Source organism: Ambystoma mexicanum, chromosome 6p (assembly GCF_040938575.1).
Source record: "Ambystoma mexicanum isolate Mex_15411 chromosome 6p, UKY_AmexF1_1, whole genome shotgun sequence".
NCBI lineage: Eukaryota > Metazoa > Chordata > Amphibia > Caudata > Ambystomatidae > Ambystoma > Ambystoma mexicanum.
The window spans coordinates 1,007,632,260-1,007,652,343 of record NC_090935.1 but is presented as its reverse complement, the minus strand read 5'-3'; the positions used below and the strand labels follow the sequence as shown (position 1 = coordinate 1,007,652,343).

General features: G+C 48.8%; 1 protein-coding gene and 1 long non-coding RNA gene across 3 annotated transcripts in view; one reads left to right on the top strand and one right to left on the bottom strand.

Moving 5' to 3' along the window:
- The window catches only part of SLC12A2 (solute carrier family 12 member 2), a 908,845-nt gene that overhangs the window by 77,085 nt on the left and 811,676 nt on the right, over nucleotides 1-20,084 (bottom strand). For both annotated transcript variants that reach the window (XM_069625621.1, XM_069625620.1), the window contains one exon: nucleotides 18,319-18,454. In XM_069625621.1, coding sequence (XP_069481722.1) covers nucleotides 18,319-18,454 — 136 coding nt within the window. The remainder of the gene's footprint in view (nucleotides 1-18,318; nucleotides 18,455-20,084) is intronic.
- Nucleotides 1-20,084, top strand: part of LOC138510142 (uncharacterized) — a 240,658-nt gene that overhangs the window by 155,826 nt on the left and 64,748 nt on the right. The gene's annotated exons all lie outside the window — the stretch shown is intronic.

Below are 20,084 nucleotides of genomic sequence, written 5' to 3'. Positions count from 1 at the left end.
TGGCGGAGGCAGACATAGCTGAGGAATTTGTAAGATACTATGAGGATCTCTACAGAGCACCGGCGACCCCCCCCCCCCCCCGGGACCTCCATACTGGAAGGCATAAACCTCCCCTCGCTAAGCTCTGAACAAATGGCTTACCTGGAAGACAAAATCACGGCAGCTATGATGCAGCTCCAGTCCAGAAAGACTCCTGGACCAAACGGCTTTCCAATAGAAACCTGGAAAAAGATAGGAGGTAACGAATTGGCCCTGCACTTACTTAAAATGTACGAACAGGCTCGAAGCACAGGACAATTGCCAGCAGATTTACAGAAGGCCACAATTATTGTCATACCCAAAGCAGACAACCCCCCAGATATCTGCAGCTCATATAGGCCGATCTCCCTCATCAACACCGAGACAAAAATATTGGCTGAACTGCTGGCGATACGCTTACAGCGTGTTATAACGTCTCTGATTCACCCAGACCAATGTGGATTTATGCCTGGCAGATCCACGAGAATGAACATACGGAGAATACATCTAATCATTGAACGAGCCCAGGCCTCGAGTATTCCCCTAGGAGTACTCGCAGTGGACTTCGAAAAGGCGTTAGATTCCATCTACTGGGAAGCACTCTGGGGGGATTATGCGGAAAATGGGTTTTCAAGAGCGATTCATGTCCTGGGTCCAACTACTGTACAACGCACCAACGGCCGAAGTTAGAGTGAATGGCTGGACATCACGGTCCTTTGCTCTGGGAAAAGGAACGCGCCAAGGCTGCCCCCTATCAGCCCTCCTCTTTGCACTGGCCATGGAGCCGTTGGCTCAACTATTGAGAGACACAAACACATGGAGAGGCATCCCGGGAGGGCCAGAATGGGAGGACAAAGTCTCACTGTACGCGGATGACTTACTGATATACCTGCAAGATCCCAAGATGACGTGTCCAGTGGTGACGCAGCTGCTGCAAACATACAGAACCTTTAGTGGCCTAAAAGTGAATTGGTCCAAATCCACATTATTTGCATTGAATCATTTGGGAATGGAGACCCCCGAACCCTGCCCATATAAGATAGCGCCCGACCACTTTCAATACTTGGGCATTAAGATCACGAGAAACCTCAATGACTATGCCTCCAATAATTTACAGCCCATCACAGAACGATTTGCGGGAGATGTGCAACACTGGATGTCTCTACCGTTGACCCTTCTCGTCGAGCTGCACTGTTTAAAATGCTAACGCTTCCCCGCTACTTATACTTACTCCAGAATGCCCCATTGCATATACATGTGAAGACATTCCAAAAGATAGATGGCATACTTCGAAAACTCCTGTGGGTATGGCTGACGCCCGAGAATAGCACTTCAAACGTTACAAAGGTCAATATGGGAAGGTGGCATTGGCCTGCCAAGGCTACAGACATACTATTGGGCAAGCCAAATGTCGGTGATAAATGACTCAATACACAAAGAAGCCACAATACCACATGTACGACCATCGCCCCCACTGGAGATATATGCTGCAACACCTAGAATAACCCCCAGAAATATGGCATCACAGACGTCTCGCATCTGGACGGAGTCACATGCCTTCATAGGATGGGGGGACAAGGTCACGCCGATACAACCACTGTGGAACAACAGAAATCTCCCTGAGGTAGCTAAATTGCCAAAGTGGCCAATATGGACGAGATGCGGGATAGAAACGGGGGAGGGGGGACATCATAGTAGACGGTGCCATCAGACCCTATGATGAGCCGATTATGTCTTTCGAACTCCCAGAAGTGGAGAGGTACCATTACACGCAGCTGAGACATGCCTTACAACAACATCTTCCTGTTCTCTCTGATATCTCGGAAATCACCCCACTGGAGCGAAACGTAATTACAGATCACATCCAAGCAAAGGTCACCACAGTGATGTATAGTGTTATTACCTCTTTTGCCACGCCAGAACTGGAACGGTTGAAAACAAAATGGGAAACTGAGGTTGGGGAGATCATGCCAGAAGATTGGGTTCAGATACTAATGTACCCATGTGAGGTCGCCATATCAACCAGACTATGTCTAGTCCAACTAAAGATATTACACAGAATCTATTATCCAAGGATACCCCATATATAGATGGGGCAAAATAACGGAACCCAATTGCCTACGCTGCTGTGGAGTGGAAGGGACTTTCTTCCACATACTATGGGCGCGTCTGAACATCAGCTATTACTGGCAACAATGCTACGATGTCCTTACAAGAGTCCTGCATCAGTCGATCCCCAGAGACCCCAAACTACTCCTATTAGGAGCAGACAGTGAAATAGACCCATCAAGGTATGAAAAGCTCTGCTTCATGACGGCAACAGCAATAATCAAAAGAAATATAGCACAGCTATGGGGGGCTGCGGAAACGCTGCAAGTAGACCAATGGATCACTGACGTACAAATCTGCATCGCCATAGAAAGAAGGGTATACAAGGCCAGGGGATGTCCCGAGAAAGCAGACAAAATTTGGAAAAGATGGAAACGTGATGTGAACTCTCGAACATTTAATGACTAAACGCCATAGAAAGTAAAGATATGTACTTTAGAGTAAAGAATCTTGTTATAAGATACGTTTTGTATGTGAACCATATGAGCATTTATTCCATCGAAAGTACTACATACTTTCACACAATGTGAATTGTAATTCTGTAATCAAAGGCAACATTGTTTTCCACCCACGGACAGGTCAAAAGATTACTCTGAAAACATATGGTACCTGCGACAGTATCAACATCATATAAGGCATTAAATGCCCCTGTGGAAAATACTACGTGGGCCAGTCCACAAGAGCGGCAAAGATCAGGTGGAATGAACACCGCTCCTGTATCCGGAATTCCAATCCAAATTCAGCCGTGGCCCGCCATTGGGCCACGAACAATCACAATTTGTCACAGATTAAGTTTCTGGTGTTGGAAGTGCTAACGAGAAACAATCTTCATGAAGATCTCAGTTTACGATTAAACCGTAGAGAAACATTCTGGATCGACAAACTGTGCAGTCTGGTCCCTAACGGATTAAATGAGGAAATGAATTACCACTGTTATGTCTAAAGAATATGTTCTGTGAAATGTATGCCTATTGTATTGTTTGGTGTCCATGTGGTTCTCCGACCACTAATGTACGGATTGCATCCTTCCAGACCGTGATCCTGTCTGACCATGTGACTTGTATACTTGCCTCGCTGAACATCCCGGACCATGTCTGGGACCCAAGGTGTCGTTCTTTTGGGCGACACCGACTACAAAGGGGTCATTTAATATGAATTGCCCTTCACACCATCGTTCCTCATTCACTAATGTACTGACTCCTTCCTCGACTCTTTAGATCTAATTATAACCCCGCCGTGTATCCCGGACTTTGTCTGGGACCCAAGGTGCCGTCCTTCTGGGCGACACCTACCACAACGAGGTTAGCTGAATTATGGTCTCATTTGTATGATATGTAGCCCTATGTAAGTTATATCCCATAGATTACAGCATTTATATATGTTTTACATTTCATTTTGAACTCTAGTATTTCTTCTATTTTTATGATTTCTTTCGTTTTTATTTTTTACCTAAATTGCATTTTTAGGCTCTATTTTATGGTGTATATTCCAGTAATTGTTCATCTTGTTAATCAGTGCAGCCTCCCCCCGGTTTGCACCTCAGATAGGTGCTCTTTTAATTAATGGTTGCCTAGGCGACCGCCCTAACATGCCATTCTGCTTCTCAGAACCGGCACCCACACGCTGCAAGACTCCCTCGCTCCGTGTTCACAGAGGTAAGCCAGACTATTATGACCGGCCATTGACTGGGTACAACGCAGCCCTATTACTTTACTTACCTTGATCTCCCTTTTCATTTAGATCACGCGATCTATGCGACCTCTAGGCGGCTATATGCACGCCACAACGCTGCCTTTTCACGCACCACTACTACAGTGCTTGTTCCCCCTTTGCAACACTTTCAAGGTAACATTGCTACATTTCATCCGTATTTTTTCTGTACACTCTTCATTTTACGGATTTGTTTATTTTTTCCTTTTCTTCTACATTGTGCTTGCACCATGGATCTTTCTCCTGATTGGTATGTGTTAAACATTTGATATTTTCCTGTAACAATGTTAATATTTTTTGATAATATTTTTTGCTGTACTCTGTGTGGAAATGTAATAGACTGGCCCTGAAGAAGGAAATTCGGAAATGCATTGGCCCTAGTCTATTGTACACATCTATTGTACATATGTGTTGTGGTTCACTCCCCTCTCACTAAGAAAATATTAGTGACAGCTATATTTATCTTCTGGATAAACCAAAAACTCTTGAAAAACCAACGGATGACTCATTGCATTTATTCTATTGAGAACCTTAATTACTATGGATATAACTAAACCTTTTGAACTATATAACTTTACGCCCTTCTCTGGGCATTTTTTGAGAGCGGCTGCGTCACCTAGTATTTTTACTCGATCTCCTGCTTGTTGTTCTGTTTTGAAGTCGAGGTGTCTCCAGACTTGTCGCAGCCAGCTCCTCTTTTATTTTGGATGAATTAATAAGTATATTCAACCTTTGATGAAACATTTCACCCTATAAAGTGGTGCCCACTTCCCTGTTTGAGCTGCCTAGCTCCCCCACGGCGGTCTCTCGATCCTCGCAAAGAGGGGCAGAGCTCTCCCACCACCAGCAGCCGACATCAACTCTGCTTCCACTCTTTAAATTTCCTGGGCACAAGTGCATGCTTGAAACAACTAAAGCGGTCACTGGGCTTGTGGCCTCCTGTTCTCTGCATTGCTCGATCCCTCCTTCCTTGTCCCAGTGTTTTGGTAACTCTGGGAAAGAAAGTACATTTTTAATGTTTGATTTGAAAAACTTGGATAAGCATTTTCAATGGTAAATCAGTCCTGGAATTGATAGGTGGTGTCAAAAGTTTCACAAGGCAGACAAATGTTGTCTCTCCCCACGTTATCCTCCCTCATAGTGCGCGAGAGGGTGAGGATCAGGTAGCGGTTGCTGTCCCCTGGTCACATGGGAGGAGGTCACTGCTGGGAAATCAACGATTACTCCATTGGATTCATCACATTTGCCTTTTCTGCTGCTGTGTCTTACCTGCCTTACCTCCAATCTGACTTTGAAGAACTCGTACCTAGATATGGATGGACTGTTAAAGCCTTAAAGCCTCTGAAAAGTAATACAAGTCTCTTAAAGTATTGCCCTACTATTGTTGGTGTGGCTTAACCTTTTTATTCCTACAACAGAACATTTTCTGAGTTGCTATAACAAGTGATTTTACTTACTTTGAACTATATTCATGAATGGTATAATTCTTTACTTATTTTTGGTTTATCCACCTGAAGTATTGCATTTGTTTTCTATTGTGTTGATCAGTTAAAACAAGACTTACCTGAACATAAATGTACCTTGTGCATATAACATCTATTTTACTATAACTACAAGTGTGTAAGAGTTTGATTGTACGTACCTACAGCTCACATCTCCCTCCTGAGATAAGCCTGGCTGCTCTGCCATACTACCAAAACCTTGAGTAGTACAGACCTATACTAGAAGTTGGGGCCTGTATACCGAGGTATAGTTTACAAAGTCTTACCACAGGTAGACTTTATGAAAACTCCACTAACAACTGTTTTATCTGGAGGTTCACAATTATCCGCTTATCCAGAAACAAAATGATCTTGGATAACCAACTTTTACTTCAAGATGTAGAAATTGGTTTAGCCCGTACAGATCTAAAACGGGACAAAACCCTATCATATTAACCGTGGAGAAGCATCTGAACTAGAAGACCAGGTCTCTGGTCTTGGGCCAGCTCAATCTTATGAATGTAGGGGAGTATACACAAGTATGTTGTAGGCCCTTAAGGTACAATCTGAAAGAATCAAATATTTGACCCACAGGTAAAGCCCTATAGAAATTTCGAACATGCAGTTTTTTGGGGTGACTGCTAAACCCCATCATAGATTATGAATTGCAGGTGTTGTACCACATCTGCACCTTCTGCTTAGAGTTAGTACTGCTGAACCTAGTTAGCCACACTAAAATCGATTGTAAAGTTGTGGTCTCAACAAGAACATTCAACATTGTCTATCTAGGTAGGTACATCCCTGACTTCTCTCAGCAGGTTAATATTTAAAAAATAAAGAATTTGTTTGAATCTGCATTGTCAACCACAGTTTGCCGCACGTTGTGGAAATTCCAGGTGGTGCAAGGTAGAAGTGGGGCAGGCAAATGTGTCACTTAACACTTGCAAAGCTGAAAGGTTAACGGCTGGAAAGTTTTGAATCAACCTGTGGCATTGCTCTGTTCAACCTCCAGACGTGCAACCTGGAGGGCTACCTAGAACAATGCCAGAGGTTACGATTAAAAAAACATTCCAGCTACCAACCTTCAGTTTTGCTTATGACACCAAAAGCGGCAAGGTAGCCCAGATGTGGTTCCACAACATGCCTTGCCTAAAGACCCAAGCTACAACTCACAGACTAAGTCCAATAAGGCTCAATGTGTATGGGATTGCTTTTGATCTGTGCAGAAGGAACAGGTTACTTACCTGTAACTGTTCTCCAGCATGGGTCTGGCATGGATTCACATGCTCATGAATATTCCCAGTCGTCAGGCTTGGTATCCTCGGTAAAGAAAAAATCAGTTTCTCCTAATAACCAATCACTGGTCTCTGGGTTCTACTGCCGTCCCCAGCCAATGACTGCCCTCTACCTAAGCCCCTCCTCAGGCAGCCATCTTCAGATTTGGTAGCACGTAAAGTGGCAGTAGGACCAAGAGAAGAGCCGCAGAGGGGTAGGCGGGAGGGTTTGCATGTGAATCCATGCCAGACCTATGCTGGAGAACAACAGTTACAGGTAAGTAGCATGTTCCTTCTCCAGCATGGGGTCTGGCATGGATTCACAGGCTCATGAATAAAAATACATAGCAGTATACACATGCCACCTCCCGTGGTTGTGCAAGGCTCAACATTAAGCATTTTAACAACTCAACATTAAGAATCTCTTACCACCTCACCAGGCTCACCTTCAAGCGAACAGGTTGCGCAGCACTGCTTGGCCGACACTGGACTCCTCACTGGAATCTCGGTCGACGCAGTAGAATCTCGTGAAGGTGTGCATCGACCTGCACGTAGCAGCCCTGCAAATGTCCAGCAGGGGCACACCAGACAAGAACGCCGTAGTTGCAGCACTTGCTCTGGTCGAATGAGCTCTCGGACACCCCGGCAACAGTCGGTCGCCAACCGGTGACAGTGCATGATGCAGCCGGAGAGCCACCTGGATATGGAAGCCTTGGAGAGGGCCTTCCCTTGGTTCACAGGGCCAAAGGTCACAAACAGCCGATGTCTTCCGAAAACTCTGTGCGGGCCACGTAGAACTTCAGCGCTCTAGCCACATCCAGCGAGTGCAAAGTCCTCAGCCGGCGGCGAAGGCGACCAGAAGAGAACAGGTAACACCAAGGGCTCGTTGAGATGGAAGTCTGATGGCACCTTGGGCATGAAGGAGGGGTGTGCGTCCTCAGCACGACCCTCGCTGCGTGGAAAATAAAGTACAGAGGCTTACAGGAGAGGGCCTGGATCTCCCCCACTCGTCATGCGGAGGTAATGGCCACCAGGAACGCCATCTTCCACGATAGGAATTTCAAAGGTGCCGAATGAAGAGGCTCGAACGGAGGATCCATGAGCCTAGTCAGCACCACATTGACCTCCCATGCCGGGGCCGGAGCCTTCCCCGGCGGGAACAAGCTGAAAAAGTCCTTTCATGTACTCCTTAACCAGGCGATATGACCACAGCGACGATCGCCCCGGAGTTCTGGTGTGGCGGGAGATAGCCGCCAGATGGATCTTGATAGAAGCGTGCGCTAGCCCCGCCTAGGTCAGTGACAGCACGTACGGCAGCAGTTGAGGGGCCGTAATCCGTAGAGGGTTTATCTTCTGTGCACGGCACCAGACTGTGAACCTCTTCCATTTATGTCCATAGCACTTAAGAGTCGAAGAAGCCCTGGCCTTGGCAAGCACCTCCTTGCAGTCCACTGGGATCTCGTATCCTCCGAACTCTAGCGCTGCAGGAGCCAGGCCTGCAGGTTCAACGGCCCCGGGTCGTGGTGCAGAATCTCACCTCCTTCTCTGGCGAGAAGATCTGCGTCCGTTGGAAGCTTGACTGGAGGGGACGCCGATATGTCCAGAAGCTCCGGGTACCAAATCTGCCTCGGCCACACTGGTGCGATGAGGATCATCCTGCAACGGGACCGTCTGAGTTGACTGGTGAGTCGTAGAAGCAACGGCAGCGGTGGAAACACGTAGAGAAACAGGCCGTCGCAGGGGAATAAGAATGCATCCCCCATGCTACCCGGCTGGGGAAACCTGCTGGCGAACCTCTGGCACTTGGTGTTCGTCACCATCGCATTGCCCATAGTTGAAACAGCAGGTCCTCCTGATCCTGCCGAAGCTGGCGATGGTGTTCTTTACGCCTGCCAGATGAAAGTGTACCAGGAACATCCTTTGGACGACGGCCCAGTGCTATAGGTCCTGCGCTCCCTGGGAGAGAGCTGGGGATCTAGTGTCCCCCTGCTTCGAATGTAAAACATCGTCGTGGTGTTGTCGGTGAAGACCCGCACCACCTTGCCCTTAAGGGACGGAAGGAATGACTTGAGTGCCCAAAACACGTCCCGGAGCTCCAGGACATTGATGTGCAACGACTTCTCCTCCAGGAGCCAAAAGGCCTCTTGCATGGGGATTTCCGGTGTGTGCGCCCCATCCCTCCAGGGAGGTGTCCGTTATCACGGACTCCTGATGCGCCGGGGTCTGGAAGTCCGTACAGGCTGCTAGATTTGCACAGACACCCCACCATTGGATCGCACAACGGTATGTCTTGTTGAGGGCGATCTTGTCCTCTAAGCTTCCCGTCGCTTGCATCCAACGGGTGTCGAGGAACTCCTGCAGCGGTCACATCAGAAGTCTGCACAGCCAAACGAGGTAGATGCATGACATCATGCCGAGCAGGGACTTAATGGACCTCACCCTGGCAACCTTCATGGTCAACAGCCGTTGAATCTTGCCCAGGATGGCCTTTATCCTGTCCTCCGACGGTGCAGCTAGGCGCGCCACTGTGTTGAGTCTGCCTCCCAGGAACTGAGCATCCTCAGATGGCTCCAAGCAGGACTTTGCATAGTTTATCGAGAAACCCAGTTCCGTGAGCAGGTGGACAGTCCTCGAGGTGTGTCCGACAGCGAGTTGCTTTGACTTCACTCGGATGAGCCCATTGTCCAGATAGGGGTAGACGTGGGTCCCCTGCAGGTGCATTGCTAGGCACTTGGTGAAGACGCTTGGGGCCAACTTCAAACCGAAGGGGAGGGCTTTGAATTGGTAGTGCCAACCTTGGACCACAAAGAGCAGCAACTTTCGATGTCCTATGTGAATGGGGATGTGGAAATAGGCAACCTCCAAGTCCAACAATGACAGGAAGTCCCCTTCCTTCAGCTGTCCCAGCATGTGCTGGAGGGTGACCATCCAGAACTTCTGGGATTTTATGTATTTGTTGAGGCGGCGAAGATCTAGAATGGGCCGCCAACCGCCAGTCTTCTTTCGGACGAGGAAGTACCGCGTGTCAACTCGGGAGCCTCTTTGGTACGAGTTCTATTGCGCCCTTTTTTTTTAGCATTGCCCGCACCTCCAGCAGAAGCTGCGGAATGTGGTTTTCTTTCCTGGCCACAGGTGGGAAACGGGGACACTTCCCTTAGAACTCCAGGCCAGGGCATCCAGCACCCAACGGTCGATGGAGATGGACTTCCATACGCCGTGGTGCTCGGGGGGGGACCCGATGTCGCGGCCGGTTCAGTCCTGCTTCGCTGAGGCCTTCCCATCTTGGGCACCTTGGCAACGACGATGTCCTCCGGCTTGTTGCGGCCTCTGTAGGCTTCCTGGGATGAAGAACGGGGCGCCTGGCGGTGTGAAGAGCTGCCGCTGAATCCTTTGGAGGCACCTTGTGACTTGCCTCCAGAGGGCCGAAAGGATGGCCGTCGTTGGAGCGTGCCCAAGGCATGGGCCGTCTCGGTGTCTGCCTTGATGGCCTGAAGTGGCTTGTCCACTGCCTTGCAGAACAAGTTGTTCCGTTGAAGGGCATGTCCAGTACCCTCGTCTGTACGTCCTGACGGAAGTCGGTGACCCTGAGCCAGCCACGCCAGCAATGTCCCTGGCCATCGTGATGGCTTCTTGCAAGATTTCAAGGGCTTCCGCCCTCTTGTGTGGGAGGAGTCCAGGAGGGGGGGGGGGGCGATTTTAAACCACAGCTCCCTATCGTAGCGGGCCACGATAGCGAGAGCGTTGGCCGCCTTAATGGTCGTTGCCACCGCCAAAAGTCGATGCCGTCACCCCAGCAGATTTCTTCTCGCCCACGAAGACCGAGTCCGGGGATGGCTGCGCTCTGAGGCACATAGGTGCTGAGTCTGGAACCCAGTACTACTCGTACCCGTCTCTCTTCGCCGGGGCAGAGGACGGGTTCTTCAGGAGGGCCAGCCCCTCGTTCCAGATGTCATCCAACAGCGGGACTGAGAACACAGTCTTCCTCTTGGCCTCTCGTCGCTGATCAAGGAATCCCTCCTTCTGCTCCTTGGCGGCATAGCTGAAAAAGCTCTGAGGCCCTAGCGATCATTGCGTGAAAGGAGGCAATTTTGTCGGGAGGAGAAGCCAGGGGTGGGGGTGACGGCAGATCAGTTCCGTCGTCGTCGCCGCCGCTGCCGTCCGTCTGTCTCGTCCCTGGGTGGAGGGGAAGGATGGCAGGGCAGGGATGGATGGACCTGCCACCGCTTGGATGGAGGGCTCCCCGACGGTCCAGGCGCCGCTGGATCATCCGCCAGAGGCAAAGGCATCCTTGTCCTTATTTCTGTGCAGTGTGTGCAAGACTAGCAAGATGTCCTCCGAGCTGTCCGTCGGTGGTGGCAGCGGTTGCGACGGGAGCATCGGCAGCAGCGTAACGTCCTCCGGCTCCTCGATCTGCCGCTCGTCGTCTCCCTCGTTGCTCTCCATGCCCGCCTCGTCCGGGTCCTTCCCGTAGGATCTGACCTCGATTAACTTTTTGTCAAGAATTTACTTTAGGGCTGAAAACTCGCCCACGGAGGGAACATCTGAGTCTGGTAGGACTATCGTTTCACGGGGGTCTTATCGATGGGCGTGAAAGACGATTCCCTCCGGCTGGGCAGGAAAACTCTTGGCTTAGGGGCCGTCTCCATTGGGGTTGAATCCGCCGTCTTTGCCAGGGACGCTACCACTCCCTCAATCGAAGCCTTAGCCTAGTGAATCTGGGCCTTCACGACCTTAGGCGCGTCTGAGGCCTTCACCGTGGGGGGAGGGCCATCGCCTCGCTCCCCCTTGGCTTTCTCGGTCGGGATCGACCGGGCCTTCTCCAGAAGCTTCCGCTGGTTGTCAGACTTCCTTTTCATTGAGCCGGAGCGTTGGCTCGTGGTTGACGGCGTCTGTGATGCTGCGCCCAGCCTTGCAGCCGAGGAGCCCGTACCAACGGTGCTCCTGGTGCTCACAGACTCGCAGTGCTTTGCCTTATGTTGGGCCCCGGTCGCCAGAGCGCCCTGAAAGGTCTTCGAAGACCGCTCAGATTTTCTCTTGGGAGAAGTACGTTGCTGGGGCTCACCTGCTGCCGGGCTCTTCGCCTCCAGCCAGTCAGCAAGTCGCTTGCGACGGTCCTTCGTGGTATGGGAGGACATGTCCTTGCAGAATGCACAGGCCTCCTCGATGTGCGATGTATCTGCGTGCAGGCAATAGAGGCACATCCTCCTTGAAGACGTTCTGTAGTCCACATCCTGGGCAGATCCTAAACCAAGGCGTTGAGTCTAGTTTGTCTTTGGCCATGACTAAGAGGGGTAGGCCTCCAAGATCTTCTGGAATAGAAGTGAAATTCAACGAAAATTCGCCCTTGAGCGGCGTAGAGATTTCCAAAACGGGTCCCCCGTTAATCTGAAGATGAATCAGTGGAGCTTGAGGCTCAATTTGACTGAAAAAATAAGAGTAAACTCTTTGAAAAAACACAATACGCAGTAAAAGCTAGGGAGCTAAGCACGAGGACTCCCAACACTTGAACGTGTGGTAAAAATCTGAAGATGGATGCCTGAGGAGGGGCTTAGCTAAAGGGCAGTCATTGGCTGGGTGCAGTAGGACCCAAAGACCAGTGATTGGTTATTAGGAGAAAGACAGTTCAGAAACGAAACTGATTTTTTTCTTTACCGAGGATTCCCAGCCTGACGACGGGGAATATTCATGCGCATGTGAATCCATGCCAGACCCCATGCTGGAGAAGAGATATGATCTAGCAGCTTGGGCTGGACTCAGTGTGGGACTTAGCCTAATTTACATATAATCTGCCTTCTGTAATGGCACGTAAGGCAGAAAACAATGATCTGGAGAGTTGTACAGATCAACGCGGGAGGTTATGATCAATTGGTAACCTTACTTAACGCAGCAGAAGTTCTTTTAATGGCCCTGGCAAAGCAGAGGAAATACTCATTAGAGTCCAATATCAGGATATTGAAATAGTTTTGAGATCTAAAGCATGAACCAATCTGCCACCCACAGAGGGCAGGATTTTAGCTTATTCCCCTCACCCCCATCATGAACATCAATATTTCTATTTTTCCATTCCTATTCTGTTTGTAGAATGCACTTCTATCACAAGTGATTTCTTGGGGCTAGACCTTGAAGAGGACGGGTGTCGCTAACCATGGAAGGCCGATAAAATCCATGGAAGGCCGATGAAATCCATGCCTTCCGTTAATGGCAAAACACAAATAGTAAGGATGGGCTTGCAAGAGCAGGAAAACGTTCCAGAATGTGTAAGCATGAAAAGAACTCAACCTACTGTCTGAGAAGAGTGAAATCTAGATACAGGCAAAAAGGCTCGACTCCAGAGGGGAGCATGATTCATTACCGACACTAGTACCCCAACAGCAGGTTATTCTCCTCAAAAAGTATTGATGTAGGCAAATCCCCAAATCGGGTGGTCAGAAGTTGGCTGGCCAGAACTCTCTGATCCAACTACAACAGTCTCAGTAGTGTTTAGATTAATCGTAGGCATAATGGGCCAAAGGCAGAGAGGGTATGGAGGCTGCATTCAACAACGCCTACTTGGATAGAGGCATGTGGTCTACTGTAGCGAACATGGCTAAAGTTTCAGGGGGTGGGAGTCTTATGAAGACAACCTTGATTTAATCAGATCCTGGGACCAGTAGCCACTAAAGGATGACTGGCGACAAGGAGTCTGAATGAGTAGATACATTTGACTACTACGGAGCTCACAAGATGTAATTTTGACAAACAAAAGATCTTTTTGTCAAATTTGAAGCAGTCAAAAGATGATACAAATGTTACTCTGATTTTGTCATGCTCACAAAGGTCTATGCAGGCCGAAGTGATGACGTGCTCAGACCTCATGACTGGAGGTCTAATGTAGTTACTGAATAAATAAACACTTGTAGAGTGCACTGGATACACAATTGAGCCGTAGGAATGTTACCGAATATAAAGTTAAAGAAAGTAAATTGTAAATTCCACTTGCCTGCAGCAAGGGTAGAGGGCAGGAGCCCCTCGCACCCCCCCCGAAGCCAGAATCCAGCTCCAGGAGGCGGGCACTCGGAGCAAGGCCTGCCTGACCTTGTCCTAACGGAGCGCCTGACCCCGCAATTCCGGGCGCATCGCGGCGCCACAACGAGGCCGCATCTTTACTTTTCTTCGGCCTGCATCCGCCGGTAGGCGGAAACGCCGGCCACAACAAAGGCCATACTAAGGCCTGTTGGGTGCCCTTGAGCCCCATTCCACTTGCCTGCAGCAAGGGTAGAGGGCAGGAGCCCCTCACACCCCCCCCCGAAGCCAGAATCCAGCTCCAGGAGGCGGGCACTCGGAGCAAGGCCTGCCTGACCTTGTCCTAACGGAGCGCCTGACCCCGCAATTCCGGGCGCATCGCGGCGCCACAACGAGGCCGCATCTTTACTTTTCTTCGGCCTGCATCCGCCGGCAGGCGGAAACGCCGGCCACAACAAAGGCCATACTAAGGCCTGTTGGGTGCCCTTGAGCCCCATTCCACTTGCCTGCAGCAAGGGTAGAGGGCAGGAGCCCCTCACACCCCCCCCGAAGCCAGAATCCAGCTCCAGGAGGCGGGCACTCGGAGCAAGGCCTGCCTGACCTTGTCCTAACGGAGCGCCTGACCCCGCAATTCCGGGCGCATCGCGGCGCCACAACGAGGCCGCATCTTTACTTTTCTTCGGCCTGCATCCGCCGGCAGGCGGAAACGCCGGCCACAACAAAGGCCATACTAAGGCCTGTTGGGTGCCTGTTTGGAGCCATAGGAGCCAGGGGCCAGGAACTTTGCCCTTTCCGCTCCAGATTCTTCATTATTAGAAGGTAATGGCAGCTCAAATTAGTATTTATGGACTGTAGATATATACGAATTTAGGGATTAGAATATGAAGATGTCTCCTGAAGCTGCCACTTACATTGCTTGCTTACATTGTGTTGTGCCTTATGGTCGCCAATAGACCACAACTGATTGTGTTTTGCCCTGATTTATGTTGTGCCTTTAGTCTTATGGCCCTTGCCTTTCACTGCCAATTTGATCTTAGGTGGCCCCTGTCTATGTACATGGTTGTTGTGCCACCTAGCTCTCCTCTCTCACCTAGGTGACCAGGACTGTCATCATGCACGTCAGTGTACTCCTTCCATTACTCTACACACTATCCCTTCGACCTGCCCAAGTTCTCCAGCTTCCTACGGTAGCAACCTCCACACTCTGGGTTAAAATGGACCAGCCTTCTACCAGCATGGCACCCCCACGACCTCTCGTGTCACCTAGAATGAGCACGGCAGCACCCGCTGTAGGCCATACCAACCAATACCTCAACGACCCAGCTTTATGGCTGGATCACTTTGCTAGGAAACCTACACCTAACCAACCCTGCCCCCTCTCTCTTAGAAATAAGAGACTAGGCACCAGATTCCGCCTACGCCTGCGCCACATCCGTCACATCACCAGGAAACAAACCCCCCCCTCTCTCCTGGATCTCTGTCAACTGCCACCACATGCAAACCCACCACCACCGAGGTTAAACTGCCCATGTTCAAAGGTGCCCTTATTAATGCTAGATCCCTCACTGCACACGCACTTGACATAGCTGACCTCATCACCACGTCTGACCTTGACTTCATAGCTATCTCCGAAACATGGCTTCATGCCGCATCTGGCCCCTTACTAGCGTTAGCCCTACCGCCGAACTACGGCATCACACGATGTGACCGCTCCACCGCCTCTTCCAAAGGCGGCGGTGTGGCCTTCATCCATAAAAATACTCTTGACCTAAGAGTGTTACCTGATTCCAAACTCACATCAGCCGAATTGCTGTCTGTCAAACTAGCACTCACACCTAACCAAACAGCCACCATGCACCTAATCTATAGACCTCCAGGACCCGCACCTACCTTTGTCAGTGAAATCTCCACTCTCCTCCTCAACAATACAAAGAACAATTCGCAAACAATCATCCTAGGCGACCTTAACTTAGGTCTTGGTGACTTAAAAGACCCTGTGGCCTCTGACCTGGAGATCGCACTATCTGACCTCGGCCTTACCTTATACATCCAAGAGCCTACCCATATTAAAGGTAGAACACTTGACTGGGTAGCTGGCTCCAATTGCAATATCAAGGTCCTTAACAATACCCCCTGTCTATGGTCCGACCATCACATTATAACTTTCAACATTGAAGCCACACCACGAATCCCGTCACCATTAGCCCCAGCACTCCCAACTAGAAGCAAAAAAGATATAACCAAGGAGAAACTCCTCCCATTGTTACTCCCGTCCCTTAACACAGCCACCAACTCTTACTCTGATCCAACCTCACTAGCACACACCTACAACCAAACAATGCGAACTGCCATTGATTGTATAGCACCTCTCAAACTTAGAAAGGCTAAACCTCAAGCTTATCTTAATTCATGGTTCACACCACAGTTAAGATTGCTCCGCAAAGCTAAACGCTGTGCCGAAAATCGATGGAAAAGCCACCCCTCCGACGAGCATAAAGACAGTTTCCTTCTAGCCTCACTCTCCTACAAAGATGCCATCATCACGGCAAAAAAGGAATCTTTCAACAACCGCATTATTCAAGCCGACTCGAACACCAAGGAACTCTTTAAAATCCTAAGAGAGCTTGAAACTCCAGTCGCCCCCCCTGACACATGCGTGAAAGATAGTAAATGGTGTGCCAACATCCAAGCAGCCTTACTAAATAAAATCTCCACACTACAAGACAAAATCAAAGATAAACAGGACAGCCTGAAGCGCAACAACCACGCTCCTTCCCTCACTAAGGCCCCCTTGCCAGACTCTACCAACATCACACCATTCGCATTCTCTCCGCTTACCGTGGCAGAGGTAGAAAATATAAAAATATAATTCTTAGAATTAAGCCAACTAACTGCCAAGGTGACCCGTGCCCAGCCCCTACTATCAAGGACTCAGCGCATGGGTTGGCCCCATTCATCACGGCCTTCATCAACTCTTCCTTTCAAACAGGTATTGTCCCGGACAATCTGAAGGACGCTTGGGTTATCCCACTGCTTAAAAAACCTTCCCTAGACCCTAACATTCCCACTAACTTCCGACCTATCACCACTGTACCATTTCTGCTCAAGATCCTAGACCGTGCCGCATACTTTCAGATCCAAAATTACTTGGAAACTAATAACTTGCTAGGTCTACGACAATCTGGTTTCCGCCCCAGACACGGGACAGAGACCGCATTATTAGACCTTAAAACTCAAATCGAGGATCTAAAGGATCAAGGCAAACTAGCAATGCTACTACTTCTCGACCTTTCAGCCGCATTCGATCTGGTCAACCATCAGATCCTGTGCGAGCACCTCCATTCAGCTGCCAACTTCTCTTCCTCGGCTTGGATCAAATCTTTCCTGAGCAACAGATCCATGAGAGTCTTTGCCCCATCCGCAGCCGCGGACCCTTCCCCGATTCACTGTGGCGTTCCTCAGGGATCTTGTGTGTCACCTACACTCTAACATTTTCACGAAACCACTCTTTGATGTGCTTGACTATCTGGGTGTCTCCTATACTAACTATGCGGACGACACCCAGATACTCATCCCCATCACTGGTGATTATCTAGGTGACACCAAGGCCCTTAACGACGTCTACTTGGTCATCCAAGCCTGGATGGCCCAACATCAGTTGTGCTTGAATGATGACAAGATGGAGCTCCCGATCTTGGGCACTGCACAACGCCTGAGCAGACTAGAGCCGTCCTATCAGTCATTCAACATAGATGGTAATATCATTCGTGTCTCAAAAGATAACAAAACGTTAGGTTTCTTCCTTGATGCCACACTCTCATTAACCCGACAAACTAATGCTGTCAGATCTGCGTCTGCATACACATGCAAATTTATCGCAGCTTGCAGACCATTCCTCACTACGTCTAACAGCGTTACGCTAACGAGAATCCTTATTATGGCTAAAATTGATTATTGCAGTGCTCTTTATCTTGGCACCAGCCAAGAGAACCTGAACAGACTTCAGACACAAAACAACGCCATTCGTGCCGCTTTAAACATTCCCCGACACCACCACATCACAGAAACCAGAAGTAAGTTAAATTGGCTACCTGTCAAACAGAGAATTTCACTCAAAACACTCGCCCTTACGCACAAATGCCTAGCCAACAAAGCCCCGATCTACCTTGGTAGTCGACTGTCGCGCCACTCTACCTCCCGACCTCTAAGAACAGCCCAATCCCACTGTCTAGCGATCCCCAGATTTAAATTGCAAAAAGCAGGGGGCTCAAGTTTCCCCGTCTTAGCTTCCAAGTTATGGAACTCCCTCCCTGTTTCAATTAGAGCGGAAGACTCTTTCAATACCTTCAAAGCCAATACTAGATCTTGGCTTTTCAACCAGCTTTAAGGCCGGCTTCGCGTTTCTTCCTGACCTACCCTGACTTGCCGACCGATACTATCACCTATCGGCACTGAAACTACTGTACATATGTATATAAGATCCTCTTGTAAATGTATATAATGATTCTTTGTCATACCTGCATATCGGATCCCATGTGTAAATGTTTATGATTCTCTGTTATACCTGCATATCTGTAACCTTTTACAAATTGCGCCCTGATGCCTCCGGGCCTGCTGGTTTGCGCGTTATAAATAAATAAATACAAATACAAATAAATTAAAACGGTTGGCAGCTTACTGGAAAATATGTTTATACATGGAATAGAATTGTCAAGATACATTACCTTTGTTTTGTACAGTTCAATCTCATTATCAGTTATCCTCCATGGCTCATCCTCTTTCATTTTGTCTGCTATTTCCTGATCCAGGTCATCTTCATGTAGCCTGAAAGGCTCAATTGCTTCTTCGAAAGCTGCAACACTTAAAGTAAAACAATAGAAGTTAATGTTCTCTGCATGAATTAAAACTTTTGGCCGATACCAATTACTGTAACAAGACACTGTCAAAACCCATTTGCCGTTTTATGTGGCAGACGTTTCACATAGCTTGCATATTCCGACTGCCCTAATCCTATGAGACGGGCTACAAAAGTTCAGCTAAGTGATGTCCTGTCACACCTACTGCAACATGATCTATACTATAACTTGCATGAGCTTCACCAGACTGCTGAGCTGCCCCATTGGCCCACCAGCCTTCTTAGCCAGCCAATCTGCAAGCCGATGGGCGTTGCCAGCCTCCAGCAACAAGGCCTGCACTAAGGCCTTCTACCTGTCCCAGCCTGTCCACGCCTTCCCAGCCGTCAGCCGGTTACTCTGCTTGCCGGACCAAAACATAAGGTACTTTCCAACCACTACGTATCAGCGAGTGCGCTGACCAGCACAGGGTGGTGAACTGTCCTGCCCCTTGCAAGCATACCTACTCAAAAACATACCGCACGATGCTCCTTGCCTATCTGCACATTGCCCTATAATGTTGTGTTCTTAAGTGCCTTTCCCTTAAATGCGCATGGTCCCAAATGTATGTATTAAACGCAACATGAAGAGAGATCTACTTCCCTAGCACCACCTACATTAGACTGTAGTTGGACACTAGCGTTCAATATGAACTGCCCATAGTATAAGAATGCTCCCTGCAAACCAGACTAGATTATACCATTCTGATGTTAGCCTACTGAAACTCGAATCTAGATGTTGGCCTACTGAAAATTCAATCTAGATGTCAGCACTCCCAGATCCAGCATGTTAGAATTTTCTCTGCATTTCTATAACACAAAATGAACTGAATGTTAGCACACCGTATTCTCCCGTCACCAGTGTTTCAGGCCCTTCGAGACAAAATCGAATCTAGATGTCAGCACTCCCAGGTACAGCATGCTAGAATCTTCTCTTTGCATTTTTACAATACAAATGTACTGAATGTTAGCACACTGTATTCTACAGTCACTGGTGCTTCAGGCCCCTGCGCCAAAATTGAACCTAGATTCCAGCAATTAGCATCTCCCAGATATAGCACAGAAACGTACCTGCTTTCCAATCTAAAATACCTAGACGCTAGCATATAGCATGTTCCTGGCTTAGACAGAAAGTGTCCCCTGCCTGCCTCACTAAAGTCGTTCAGATCCTAATATGGCCCTTACTATCAAAACCAGCACTCCTAAGGTTAGAAACTTGAGACTCAGGTCTAGAATGCCTAGCATCTACGAACCTGTAAGAAAACACCCCAACAATGCGAACAGACGCACCAATACCCAGCCAAAGAACTATCCTCGGATAGTCAAGCAGCCCATCAATACCTGCGTTCAAACCCCCACTAAAACTCACATAACTCAAGATACCCTATCCCCTAAAACTCTTCTAACAGCCAAATTTAACAGTTCTTTAACGCTAACAGGATCCCTCATCAACGCTAGATCAGTGGTAGCCCATGCTTCAGAAATTGCTGACATCCTAAATAATGATAACTTGGACCTACTGGCCATAACTGAGACTTGGCTCCACGAGGCTGCGGGACCAACTCTAATGCTAGCAGTGCCCGATAAATACCAAATCCT